We start from the raw sequence: 14904 nt of genomic DNA, 5'->3' as shown, positions 1-14904 counted from the left end.
ATATCAACTGGCTCCAGAAAGTTAAACTGATTTGTAAATTACTTCTATTAAAAAATCTTAATCCTTCCAATAATTATCAGCTGCTGAAGTTGAGTTGTTCTTTTCTGTCTGGCAACAGTGCTCTCTGCTTGTCTCGGGAACGGCACAGAGTAGAATAGGTTTTCTATGGGGATTTGCTTCTACTCTGGACAGTTCCCAAGACAGGTGTCATCAGAGAGCACTTAGACAGAAAAGAACAACTCCTCTTCAGCAGCTCATAAGTAATGAAAGGATTAAGATTTTTTTTAATAGGAGTAAGTTACAAATCTGTTTAACTTTCTGGAGCCAGTTTATATATAAAACATTTTTTTTCCTTGATAACCCCTTTAAGTTGGCCAAACCCACTGATTTTAGCAGGACAGGTCAATAATCTTAGGTGTATGTCTGTGTCTCTTACCTGACTGATGACAAAGTGGGCATTAAGAGGGATTGGGCATGTATGGGAAGATATAGATGTCAAACGAATGAGCCAGATGCATCAAACGGTGTAAGGTTTCTTCAACCCAATCATTATTGGTCTACTGACGTCATCTAGCCTTGTCACACAGCAAAAATTTTGTCGTAGAAGTCAGTCTTTGCTCAAGATTGCCGAGACCCCTACTTGCTTCTCTGTCCACCAAATAACTTTCTGCACGGCAATAAATGCCGTTTCAGTGGCCCCTCAAGTTACAATAGTAATTGGTTCCAGGTCAACCAGGTTCTTCAAAGTTCTGTATTGGGCACACAATGTACCTGTAAAAAAAAAAAAAATTGCTGCCCTCAGCTGATATACGAAGAGCAGTACAGAACATGTAATACTGCATTGTACTGTAGCTAGACGTTAGTGCGCACACAGTAATACAAGAGTTTTACCAGTAAAATGCAAAATCTGATTGGTTGGATCTTATAGACGTTGCTGCCTATCACAAATCCATACTGCCGGGGCCATTGCATGTGGAGTATGGTTTTAAGGTACAATGGTCCAGGAGACACCATTTGCATGTTGACAATATTGTACCTTGATGCCATAATATCTTGAGGGATCATTGTACTATATAATACATGGATGGGTCTTAAATTTGACATGACTATCATAGTTACTGTCCTGATGGTCCAGAAATCCCATGCTGAAAGTTCCATACAGTTCTATGGGACTTTCAGCAATTCGTCCGATTGCGTTAGTCTCGGGGCAAGTCTCGGACTATGGGGAAGATTTATCAAAACCTGTCCAGAGGAAAACTGGCCCAGAGCAACCAAACAGATTGCTTCTTTAATTTTTTACAGGCCTTCTTAAAAATGAAAGAAGCAAGCTGATTGGCTGCACAGGTTCTGATAAATATCCCCCATTATAAGTTTGCTCGGGAAGTTTAAACATGTCCTGCCCCTGAACAGTAAGTCTTTGGAGACAACCTTGATGTTACTTGTACTGCCACTTGGTCTAAAAACTGGCGAGCAGATCTGGTGTGTATGGGAAGGCTGGGCATGACACACATAGGATTGTGCATGTTGGATTTTGACAAGCCCAATCCTGTGTACCCCCGTCCCAAGAGTTGCATCTTATTTTCTTATTGAAGGGAACAGATTTAAGTCAAATGAAACGAATACAAAATGGAAACAAACCGATATTTGCATGAAGCTACATCGACACAGCTGAGATCTTTTTTTCGCCTCTACGTTACCCATGGTCCCTGCCTTTGCCAGACAGAATGTGGCACCATAAGCCTTGTCCTGATTTAAAATTCAGATTGTTGATTTTCAAAAAAAAAGAAAAAGAAAATATATATATATTTTCGTTCCAGATGTCTTCACTGTTAGTAAAGTGTCGGGATATTTGGATGTTTTGGAATAAGATCTGTTTTTTCCACCCGATAAGCACCGTCTAATAGATGCAGCTGCAAGATGCCTCGGAGTCTGCCTGTGGTGTCCAAAGATATTAGCATATTTAACATGCTTCTCAGCAGGACACTAAGATATAACAGTTGTAATTGACTTACTGAATCTCTCCCATTTCCTTCTCCCTTAGACTCTGTGTACAGGAGATGTCTTATTAGTGCCCGATCACCAATACGTGATCCGGAGACGCTATGAATCATTAATAAATTCAGCACTCACACAAAGACAGTTTAAAGGCGAAGGCGGCTGGAACAGGAGCCTCCGCTCCTCTCTAAGTTATGCAGGTTCATGGAAGAACGGCCACCGATTGCTTTTCCTCCATCGAGGGAAACGGGAGTTCAGTTCTGTGACTTCCATGTTAATGAATAACTAGTATTTCAGAGAGAACCCGAGATCCATAACTTCCAGCCAGGCGGCATCTTCAACGTTTTTTTTTTTTTTTGCTTTTTTTTTATGGGAACTTCCCACTACAGTATTAGACATAATTTATTATGTGATAATAAAATAAAAATAGCAGAATGAGTTATATGGCTCTGTTACGAGTGAGAAGAAACCCGTAACCTGTCGGAGCAAAGAGTTTTGAGTCAGGAGTCTAATAATAGAACTTTATGTTGCTGTGTTGTATTTTAATTAATGGTGCGCGCCGGTTAATGCGTTCCTGAGGAAAATGAAAGGGCTAAAATATAATTGAATAAAAATAAAAAAATGAATAAAAATAAATTAATGCCAAAATGGGAACATATATATATATATATATATATATATATATATATATATATATATATATATATATATATATATAATATATATACACACACACACACATTCCTTTTTTATTTATTTATTTTTGTGGCTACAAATATACACAGTCTGCCAGTTTGCATGCAGATTTCCTCCTTTTAGATAGGGCAATCCACACGCAGCCACCCACCAGGTTTACAAGGTTTAGCACATTTTGTATGTCAAGAAGGGACATGACTCTATGTTTTGTTCTTCCATAGCATGGAATTTGAACCCAAAGGGTGAAAAAATTTGTGCCGTATATTGTAGAGTCTTAGGGCTCATTCACACTACAGATTTTCCCAGTGAAATTCTGCTCTGGACCTCCGCTTGGAAAATATGCAACCGCAACACCACCCCCACCATCATTTACACTATGGAATTTGTTCTGTTGTGAAAAAATCCCAGGCTCCTTCATTTCCCAAATCCCAACCCCATTCATTTGTTGTGCTCAAAAATGTATTGCCTGCTACGGAGATTGGACATTTCTGAGCATTCCTAGCGCAAGCTTGTTCTGCTGGTGCCCACTTCAGATGGAATGAGCCCTTCAGAGTTTGAATAAGCCCTTATTATAATCCATGCTTACATATATTTTGTACGGATTTGATGCAGATTTTGTCGAGTAATAACGGCCAGAATTTGAATGAAGAATTAGGTGCTGATTTTTTGGCGACTGACCATCTTAGGTGTATTCTTGGTGGCCTCTGAACTCTTTCGCCGATTGCAGATGTCAGCAGAAAGAAGGATCGGGCTTTTGGATATTCGGCTGCCCTATTCTCTGTGCAGAGCCAGACAGTTGCACAATGGTCACCAAGGGATCTCCTTGACTTCAATGGAGTCTGATCCAATTTGGTGTCTTAGAGTTCTGATCTTTAGACCAGTGTTGCCCAACCAGGTTCCCTCCCACTGTTGCAAAACAACAACTCCCGGCATGCCCGGACAGTCAACGGCTGTCCGGGCATGCCGGGAGTTGTTGTTTTGCAACACCTAGAGGCACCCTGGTTGGGCATCACTTCCCTAGACAAGCTGCCACCAAACGAGTCTAGTATTGGCTTTCTCCTTTCTTCCCATTGACAATACCTTATAGCTTATGGGTATGGCCAACTTAACACCTCAAACTTTTGAAGCCAAAACTCCAACCTTCTACTCATACCCATTTCCAGGCTTTGTACGAATTCCTCGTACGAATCGTGACCTCAGTCTTGTTATGGTAGTGTGTAATTGTGCGTGTGCGATGTTTATAGTGTTTATATGGCGTCCACCTATAGATTAATCATTGCTCGAGTGATATTTCAGACACTTTTCGCGTTAGATTTGTTTGGTTCCTCCGTTGACTCTGGGGAGGACGGCAGCAGCTGAATCAATAGATGGGATACAGAAGTGAATTTCGATTGCACCCATGTGACTGAGGTATATGGAAGGTGTTAATGTGAATAGCGGAGTGAAGACATATATAACTGTCTCCTCCCAGACTGCTAACATGGAACATATGTCCTTTTTTTTACTCTTTTGGTTACGTTTTTCTTTTAAGGTTCCTCGTAAGATTATAGACTCTCTCATTTTTTTTCTTCTTGCTTTAAAAATCTGCTTTTAATTAAATTGTCTGAGTCGGTCTATGTACGACCAGTCTACACATCCTTTTTACATTTTTTTCTTCATTGCCCCCCCCCTTTTACTTAAAACTATTCATCACCTGAGTGTGAAGCCTTACATTTTATATTTTTTTTAATCTGTTTTTTTTTTCCGCATATGTTCAAAGAATTATTTTAAATGTTAAATTTATGTTTGAATCAGAATGGACAGCGAGTATGTTGCCTATGGTAATGTCGTTCCCACATATTTAAGTCCTTATCTAAGGAGCCTTTTAAGGGGTTATCCCGTGAATCACTTTTATACTTAAAGGGGTACTCTGGTGCAAAACTCTTTTTTTTTTATTTTTATTTTTATTTTTTTCTTAAATCAACTGGTGCCAGAAAGTTGAACAGACTTGTAAATTACTAGTATTAAAAAAAGCTTAATCCTTCCAGTACTTATTAGCGCCTGTATACTACAGAGGAACTGTTTTCTTTTTTTTTTTTTTTTGGGGGGGGGGGGGATTTCTGTCACAACCACAGTGCTCTCTGCTGACACCTCTGTCCATGTCAGGAACTGTCCAGAGCTGCAGAAAATCCCCATAGCAAACATATGCTGCTCTGGACATTTCCTAAAACGGACAGAGGTGTCAGCAGAGAGCACTGTGGTTGTGACAGAAAAAAAAAACTTTCCTCTGTAGTATACAGCTGCTAATAAGTACTGGAAGGATTAAGAATTTTTTATAGAAGTAATTTACAAATTTGTTTAACTTTCTGGCACCAGTTGATTTAAATAAAAGAATAATAAAAGTTTTTTTCACTGGGGTAACCATTTTAAAGCTTTCTCTGTTAATAGCTGTTTAAAGTAATTTATAGGGTATCTAGCATAAAAATAACTTTTGGTGCTGCAGTGGTGGGCTAAGGAATCAATCTCCTTCCTCTTCTGGCAGCTGACAATATAGTTCCTTCTTAAAGGGGTACTCCCCTGAAAAACATTTTTTTTGAAGGAACTAATCGTATGAAATACTTTCCTCTTTACATAGTTGAATGCGCTGACAACAAAATCACACACAAATTATCAATGGAAACAAATATATCAACCCATGGAGGTCTGGATATGGAGTCACACTCAAAATCAAAGTGGAAAACCTCACTACAGGCTGATCCAACTTTATGTAATGTCCTTAATACAAGTCACAATGGGGCTCAGTAGTGTGTGTGGCCTCCACGTGCCCGTATGACCTCCCTACAATGCCTGGGCATGATCCTGATGAGGTGGCGGATGGTCTCCTGAGGGATGTCCTCCCAGACCTGGACTAAAGCATCCGCCAACTCCTGGACAGTGTTGGTGGATGGAGCGAGACATGATGTCCCAGATGTGCTCAATCGGATTCAAGTCTGGGGAATGGGCAGGCCAGTCCATAGCATCAATGCCTTCCTCTTGCAGGAACTGCTGACACACTCCAGCCACATGAGGTCTAGCATTGTCTTGTATTAGGAGGAACCCAGGGCCAACCGCACCAGCATATGGTTTCACAAGAGGTATGAGAATCTCATCTCGGTACCTAATGGCAGTCAGGCTACCTCTGGCAAGCACATGGAGGGCTGTGTTGCCCCCCCCAAAGAAATGCCACCCCACACAATTACTGACCCACTGCCAAACCGGCCGTTGGCTGTCCGGGCATGCTGGGAGTTGTAGTTTTGCAACAGCTGGAGGGCCTACTGTAGGTTTAGTATATTATACAGACCCCTGTCCATCCCAGAACCCTGACTCACCTTCCCAGTTGCTGCAGGGACCGTCCGGGGAGGGTGGTCTGGGCCATCCATCCTTCCTGTAGTGTCCGGCGGCATTCCGGGTGGAGGGTGAACCGGTCCGGGCTGTCCTTCTTCTCTGGGGGTCCTCTTCTCCACTCCGGGCAGGCTCCGGCCTAGTAACGCTGCATAGATGACCTGACGTCACTGCGCAGCGGCGTCTATGCAGCGTACTAGGCCGGAGCCTGCCCGGAGTGGAGAAGAAGACCCCCGGAGAAGGAGGACCGCCCGGACCGGTTCATCCTCCACCCGGAATGCCACCAGACACTACAGGAAGGATGGATGGCCCGGACCAAGCCCATTACGAGCAAGTTAAATTTTTTTTATTGACTCGGAGGGTGGGGGAGGGGCCTGACCGGTATAGCGGTATGGGCAAAAATCCATACCGTGGGAGAAAAAAAAACGGTATCCGGTTCATACGGGTATACCGCCCAGCACTACGGTGGGGGGTGCGACGCAACGGGTCGGGGTGGGGGGGGGGTGGGGTGTCGGTGCAGGGCATTATCGGCAAGGTAATTGCCGATACCGATAATGCCCAAAATCGTGATTATCGGCCCATAATATCGGCCATACCGATAAACGGTCGATCCCTATTGTAAAGCATGTATAACCAATAGGTTTTGCAATTGCTTTCATTAGAAATTTTCTGTATTTCATACTGAAAAAGCCAGTCAAACTGCCCCCCTGCCCGCTTGGACACATACCAGTCCTACTGTGTCCGTGTGTCATCACCTATGTCATGGACACACTTCCTTGATTGACAGCTGTGTGTGTACGCTTTAAGGTTTTGTAACATAGTGCCTGTCTTGGGAGCCATATTATCTGCCGGTGTCCATGCTCCAGTGATGTTACTGGTTCCATGTGAATTAATAAGATGTGCGGCAATAAACGCAGGTTTATTTCCTGGCCTTGTTTCCTCTGCTATGAATAACTTATGAGGAAACTGTAAAACTTTCCTTTTTTTTTTTATTTTTTTTTAGCTTTATGATCCATGAAACGTCTTGTCTGATCATCTGACAGACACGCCTGATACATCGCATGTTACATTACGCCAACATGTAAACTGTTGGTTTTCAGTAAGTCTAAAGGAAAAGCTTTCCTACATTACAAGCAGAGCCGTTAAGGAGAAGCCTGTCAGGTACTAAGACGCGTTCCCGTAACTCATTGGTCGGCTGGAGAGATGCGAGAGAGCGAGCCACTGATGCATTAACAGGCTTTTTATATGTCAGCATTATGGGATCTTTGATAGGCCTTTAACTCAACAAAGGATGTTCATGATAAGATCTTTTGGTTGAAAAGGCTTGACTACGGAAGCATATCGCAACGTCTGTATTTTATCTGGATGCCAGGGTGCTCGAATATTTACTGTGTTCTTGCTTGTCTTTGAAAGGTGGCAGTGCACAGAATAAGAACTCTCGGCGTTGACGTAATTTAGAGAGCAAAAATGATGGATATTAAAGAAGCACTCCGGTTTTATCCCCCTCTCTTGCATATATCATGAACACTCACCATCACTTGTCCTACATCACCATTTATTCCAGTGCAGATGCATCCATGTGTTTTTATTATTCTAGTTTGGTCATGTGATCACCAGTCTGATTCTGCGAATCTCTCAGGCCTAATGGTTACAACACGTCTGACGTCCCCTGGACTACATGACATAATCACCTCCCAGATCCCTCCTACTAGTTTCCAGACCCCTCCCTCAATCTGCTATCTCTATAGGATCAGGATAAATAGTAGTTATACACCTCCCCTGAGGCTCTATCTTTATACTGCTGCTATCTCTATGGAATTAGGAAATATACAGTAGTTATACCTCTCCCCTCCAGCTATTTCTGTATACTGCTTCTGCTATCTATAATGGTTCAGGCTATATTGTAGTTATATACCACCTCTCCCAGCTCTATATACTGCAGTTGCTGCTATATGTATGGGATCAGTATATATTGTAATTATATACCTCCCATTCCAGCTCTATTTGTATACTGCTGCAGCTATATCTATGTAATCAGGAAATAAAGTAGTTATACACCTCCCCTCCAACTTTATCTGTATACTTCTGCAGCTATATCTATGGGATCAGGATATATAGTAGTTATACACCTCCCCTCCAACTTTATCTGTATACTTCTGCAGCTATATCTATGGGATCAGGATATATAGTAGTTATATACCTCCCCTCCAACTCTATCTGTATACTGCTCCTGCAATTTTTATGGGATCAGAATATATTGTAATTATACACCTTCCCTCTAGCCCTATCTGTATACTGCTGCTGCTATCTTTATAGGATCAAAATATATAGTAGTTATACACCTTTCTTCCAGCTCTATCTGTATACTGCTGCAGTGTACAGTTGCACAACTTACTGTTGCAAGAGTTAACCCATCTTGAAATTGCTCCTTCCATCCGTGGTTAAATAAATCAAAGGTCTGTCTGCCAGACACGTTTTCACCTTAAAGGGGTTCTCCGCTGCTCAGCATTTGGAATAAAATGTTCCGAATGCTTAGAGTCTGCGCCAGGAGCTTGTGACTTCATAGACCCGCCCCCCATGATGCCCAACCCCCTCAATGCAAGTTTATGGGAGGGGGCGTGACGGCTGTCACACCCCTCCCCATAGACTTACATTGAGGGGGCGGGGCATGATGTCATGAGGGGACGGGTCTATGACGTCATGAGCTCCCGGCGCCGGCTCTAAGCGTTCTGAACATTTTGTTCCAAACACTGAGCAGCGGAGTACCCCTTTAACTTATGTGTATGGTCATCTTAGAAGCTACAGTAAAGTTTTCATCAGATTGTGATGTTGAACTTTGTTACTTTGCTGCTGTAGTTTGAACTATTGCCACTGGACTGCACTTCCCCTTTAAATAATACCTCGCTTCAAGGGAAGGTGTTCGGCTAGATTACATGGCGATCAGTCGTGACTCCTACTTTGTGCAGTGACTCACCTGAGCTTGTATTGTTTTGGTGTTGTCTGAACTTTAGGAAGTGACTTTGCTTTGACATGTTTGATGTTTCTTTGGAATGTTTAGAATTGTAAGCGTTATTTAAGCATCATTCTCTCTTTTGTTTGAGAATTGAGAATAATGTGTGAACGAAGCGTTACATTGTGGCAGGAATATCCTGTTTAACTTAATGCTGCCGTTTTTTGTTTTTCTACCGTGACTTGAGCAAGTCACAGGGTCATGTAGAAAATACTTCTGCATAATCCGTTCAAAGTTGTTTTGAATGGTCGTATGTCTCATGGACATGAGTGGTGGTGAAGACTTCTGCTTGTTCTCGAACCTTCATCCATGAACATAGAAGAGTGAGACATTTGCTCATCTTCCCACCTGTGTCCATAAACATCATGCGTGTCCTCAGTTTACAACCATGAATATCATATGATAATGAGACGTCTTCTCGTCCTTAACTTTATCCATTAACAACGTGTAAGGATGGGGCATCTGCTCGTTCTCAGACGTTTATCCATTAATGGGGTACTCCGCCCCTAGACATATCCCCGATCACAGGGGTCCCGCCACTGGGGACCCTTGCAATCTTGGCAGCGGCACCCCAGACGTTTGGTGCACTGAACAATCTTTGCTCCGTCCCGGATGAATGGCGATGCGGGGCAGAGACTCGTGACTTCACGGCCATGCCCCCTCAATGCAAGTCTGTGAGGGTGCATAACAGCCGTCACGCCCCCTCCCATACACTTTCATTGATGGGGCATGGCCGTGATGTCACGAGTGGGGCGTGGCTGTGACCTCATCACAAGCCACCGATGCTGCACCCGATGCTCTAAACATCCTGAATGTTGGGTGCAGCAGGCAGATCGTAGGGGTCCCAGCGGCGGGGCCCCAATGATCAGGCATCTTGTCCCCTAACCTTTGGATAGGGGGTAAAATATCTTGGGGCGGAGTACCGCTTTAACTTTATCCATTAACATCATGTACGGATGGGGCATCTGCTCATTATCAGACCTTTACCCATGAACAGTATGTAGGGATGGGGAAACTGCTGACCCTCAGACCTTTTTCCATGAACATCATGTAAGGGTTGAACATCTCATCCTCAGATCTATGAATGTCATATAAGGATGGGTCATCTACTTGTCCTCGTAACTTTATCCATTAACCTTATGTAAGGATGGGACATCTGCTCATCCTCAGACCTTCTTCTATGAACATCATACAGGGTGGAGACCTGTTCTTGTCCATTGAACCTCTGTCCATGATAATCCTTCCCATATATTTGAGAAGGGTTGTGTTCATGGGATGGAGGTTTTCCAATTCTAGAGGTTACGTGGCTTTGATTGACACCATAGGATTTTTACAATTTTTTTAAAATATGTTTTGTTAAATATTTTCCTTTTATAAATTCTGTTGCTTTTTGAGTGTTCTCCTCCGTTGATAGATGAGAGTAAATGTCATTTCTGTAGCTTTTCTCGTATTCCTTCCATTGCATTACTGACAACTGTTAATTTATTTCCAGGCATGAAGAGGAGTGATGTCTATCCTGCTCCTCAATGAAGTTGGTCTTGTTTAACTGGATTCATTAAGGAATACAAAGAAATCATTACAAGGAATCAATAATGGTGGCTCCTGGCAGCAGAATGCAAACCCATTGGTTATTCCTTCTTATCGCCATCTTGCAGTGCACAGAAGGTAAGATTTTTTTTGTCCTGAAATAGCATTAGGGCTGTTAATGGTTTTAGTTATTTTGTTCATGATTTATGTCCTCTATGATGTGCAGACAACATATTCAACTCTTCCCATGATATTGGGCTTGAATCTGTCATCGATGTGCAATGAGGATCCGGTTTCTGCAAAAGCTCTTTGTGAACCCATACAGGTTTTCTAGAAACTAAATGCAAGCCTACATGAATTCCAATCATATAATTCCAAGGAGTCTCTTAGTTGTGGCTTTTAAAGCATGGATCCTGATGCCAACCTTTTAACCATTTATGTCTCAAGGCAAACCAGTTCTTTAATTTGTCCAACACTCATTCAACGTTTTGTTGATGACGATTGTCAAAGCCCTGATAGATATCAGATTGTTCAAAATGAAATGGGATAAATAGTGATACAATCAGAATATTAACCTGGATATCTACATCTGGTGACATCTGGATTTACAAATATTTTATCTTTTTGCAAAGCATTGACCAATGTTGGTGATCTAAACTACTGGTTACTGCACAGGGTGCATCCCAATGTTTGCGATAACTGGGATCAGTGTTATCCTTCTATTACAACACTGCAATAAGGGGGACCACAAACATTAGATAAAAGTAGGTTAATAGTTGAATAATCCTTCAACAAATTATTTTCTGATGAAGGAATGTTTTGCAGATGCTGCCATACTTAGAGAGAGCTGTCATCCGGCCAAACATTGGACCAACCAGCAGCCATTTCAGCCTACCATGCCTAAGTTTCAAATGGCGAACAGGCTTCTAGGTTCCTTTGGGCAAGGCTTATTGACCCATGGCTAAAAGGATTGGGCAGTAGAAATCCAAAATGTTCTTCAGTTGGGGGAGCATCAGAAAGACCCGATACATATAAGATTATCAGCTGGTTCCATCAAAATACACCGGTTTGTCTACGGCCAACTTTACAATTGTTCCAATTGGGTATAGATGATCAATAACATCAAGCAAGAACAAACTTTCTTTCAATGATAATTGTGATGATAATTTGACTCCCGATCTTAGAAGAGATGTATAAAAACCTGTGCAGAGGATAAGTTGACAAGTTTCCCATAGCAACCAATTGGATTGCTTCTTTCATTTTTAAAAGGACCTTTAAAAAATGAAAGAAGCAATGTGATTGGTTACTATGGGAAACTAGTTGATTTTTTTTTTTCCTTCTACACAGGTTTTGATAAATCCCCCTCAACCCCGATCTTGACGATCATGGATCGGCTTGGACGATCGATCCTTCTTAAATTACACTTGACAAGCATTAGCTATGGTTGAAATGATCTATTTTTCTGCAACTTTAGTTTGTGTAGGAGCATGTTTTTCGAGAGATAATATACAAAAATATGATCGTATATACAAGATGTGAGATTCTATACGATCGATCAAGCCCTTTTGGGTTTCACGTATAGTGTTTATGATGTTGGCCTACAAGTGGTGGCTGTGAAATCCGATCAGTTTGTGGGCGAGAGGCTGTATATGGAGATATGTTTGTCTTATGCCCGGTATTCTGTTTCCTAAAGGGTTTCTATGCACTGATCAATGGCCTTTATATGTTTGTTTGTAAGATCAGACGATTGCTCTGATTACATCGCGGCTGTATTTTTAGCTTCTCAATAGTCCGTGTTCATTTCACCGCTTGCGTTTTCTTTCACTTCTGGAAGTGATATGAAGCACAGACCCTGCCCCTCTCTTATGCACAATGTGTCACTTCACGGATAATGCTTCCCTTTGTTCATTTTGCATCAGCCCGGCTTAACGCGCCAAGATTCCCTAATAAGGTAAATGAGGTGTTAGTTTGTATCTTTGAAACATCTTCACTCTTCCTTCTTTTTTTTTTTTTGCACAGTTTATGCTTTTGTCATAAAATAGACCTGTTAATGCAAATGTTCTGCATCAATGCACCCAATGGATTGTGAACTCTAAATTTCTAGCTTCGAAGAATAAGGTTTATTGAGCCCGTAAAAACCAGGCTGCACATGACTCGTTTATTTTATTTATATAGCGACTAGTAGACATTTTTTTTATTTTATTTTTTTTATTGGTAATTTTGTCTATTTTATTTTTCAATGTATTCATTTATTTTTTGTTTGTTTATATATACACATTTTTTTTCTAAATTTTTTATTATATTATATCATTTCTTTAATTAAAAAAAAATATTTTTTTATTATGTTATATTTATTTTAATATACAGTGGTCCCTCAAGTTACAATATTAATTGGTTCCAGAATGACCATTGTATGTTGAAACCATTGTATGTTGAGACCAGGACTCTATGGAAACCTGGTAATTGGTTCTGAAGCCCCAAAATGTCATCCAAAAATAGGAAAAAGTGAGAATTAAAGATAAATAAGTAGATAACTAATATAGATAAAGCAAATCCTTACATATAATAGTAGGAAAGATCTGCTGGGAGCTGTAATCACTGTCTTTGTCAGGGTTTCCCAAGTAGGGAGCCTCCAGCTGTTGCAAAACTACAACTCCCAGCATGCCCGGACAGCCAACGGCTGTCCGGGCATGCTGGGAGTTGTAGTTTTGCAACAGCTGGAGGCTCCCTGCTTGGGAAACACTTGTCTATGTAGAGGACAGGAGCTTCTTCCGGGTTCTGTACAGTACACAGTGTCCTAAAAAAGTAATGGAGTCGCTCTTACCTGGTGTCCAAAGGAGCAGCTAACCCTGGTACAGGTAAAGTATACAGAACATGTAATACCTCCCTGTACTGTAGGGGGCGCTACCAGACACCAGTCAGTGCATACACTTCAGTAATACAGGGGTTTTACCAGTGAATGTCCATTTTGATTGGTCGGTTCTTCCAGCCATTGACACGTTTCACAGATCTGGACTGTCTGTACATAGTATGTTGAGTCTGGTTTCAACTTACGATGGTCCAGAAAAGACCATTGTATGTTGAAACTATTGTATGTTGAGGCCATTGTAAGTTGAGGGATCACTGTATGTGTATATATATATATATATATATATATATATATATATATATATATGTGTATGTATGTATGTGTGTGAATTTATTCAACAACCGTCTACATTTCAAGCCCTTTATAAATAGAGCTGCTAATATTAATCACACATTGCAATTCTAGAAATTCACAGAACTGGAGGTATTGTGATATAAAGTTGTGATTGTGGGGGCAGGGATCCTTCCTTAATTTGGGTTATCCTATAGACAACTTTTAAATCTGCCCTTAAACCAGTGTTTCCTAAGCAGGGTGCCTCCAGCTGTTGTAAAACTAAAACTCCCGGCATGTACTTTTGCAACAGCTGGAGTCACCCTGCTTGGGAAACACTGCCTTACACACTGATGGTAGAACCCACACCTTTTGGCAGATTCAGACAACTATAATAAAAGTTTATATAGTGCCCATAGATTCTGCAGCAATGTACTCTAGCATTGGTCCCTGTCTCCACTGGGGCTCACAATCTAAATTCACCTATCAGTATGTTTTTGAAGTGTGGGAGGAAACCCACGCAAACATGGGGAAAACATACAAACTCCTTGCAGATGTGTGCTTTGTGGGACTTAAACCCAGGACCCCAGCGTTGCAAGGCAACAGTGCTAACTGCAGAGCCACTGTGCTACCCTATATTATGTAATGGGTGTATACCAATTTTTCCCCCAATGTATTACTTCATGGGAGACAGGATTAGGACGAGAGTAGCGCTGTTTCCGGAAACGTGATGACTTTTTTATTTTTTCCTTGCATATAATTTCATTTGGGATGGAGTTCTTCTATTTTTGGAACAGTGTCTGCGATAATAACATGTCTTTGAAAATTTACCTATGAATCAAGCCAGGAGTGCCCGAAATTGTGTTTGTTGTTCTTAATCAGCAGTTTGCACTTTATTGCCCATATACATTCCAATTTTACGTCTTTATGACTTTAATGGGCCATGAACGAGGCAATGGCAGTAGTGTGAGGGTGATCAGCTGGTGATCATTGAGGGGACGATGATGGCGGCCATAGGAAAGCAGGACGGACAGATGTTTCCCTGATTGCCAAGTGTCCTCTTCATTGATGGTGACAATGCGTGAAAAATGAGGTCATTACATGGACATTATGGACAGGACCCTAATGAACTCACATTTTCAGTATTTGACTGAAAGAAGGATATTTGGCAACCTGG

General features: G+C 41.5%; 1 protein-coding gene across 35 annotated transcripts in view; it reads left to right on the top strand.

The window, feature by feature from the left end:
* Positions 1-14904, top strand: part of ADGRL2 (adhesion G protein-coupled receptor L2) — a 218191-nt gene that overhangs the window by 26971 nt on the left and 176316 nt on the right. For all 35 annotated transcript variants that reach the window (XM_056532585.1, XM_056532604.1, XM_056532579.1 and 32 more), the window contains exon 2: positions 10554-10726. In XM_056532585.1, coding sequence (XP_056388560.1) covers positions 10654-10726 — 73 coding nt within the window. In that variant the 5' untranslated portion in view covers positions 10554-10653. The remainder of the gene's footprint in view (positions 1-10553; positions 10727-14904) is intronic.

Source organism: Hyla sarda, chromosome 7 (genome assembly GCF_029499605.1).
Source record: "Hyla sarda isolate aHylSar1 chromosome 7, aHylSar1.hap1, whole genome shotgun sequence".
NCBI lineage: Eukaryota > Metazoa > Chordata > Amphibia > Anura > Hylidae > Hyla > Hyla sarda.
Note: the sequence above shows the minus strand (reverse complement) of the source record. Positions and strands in the feature narration are given on the sequence as shown.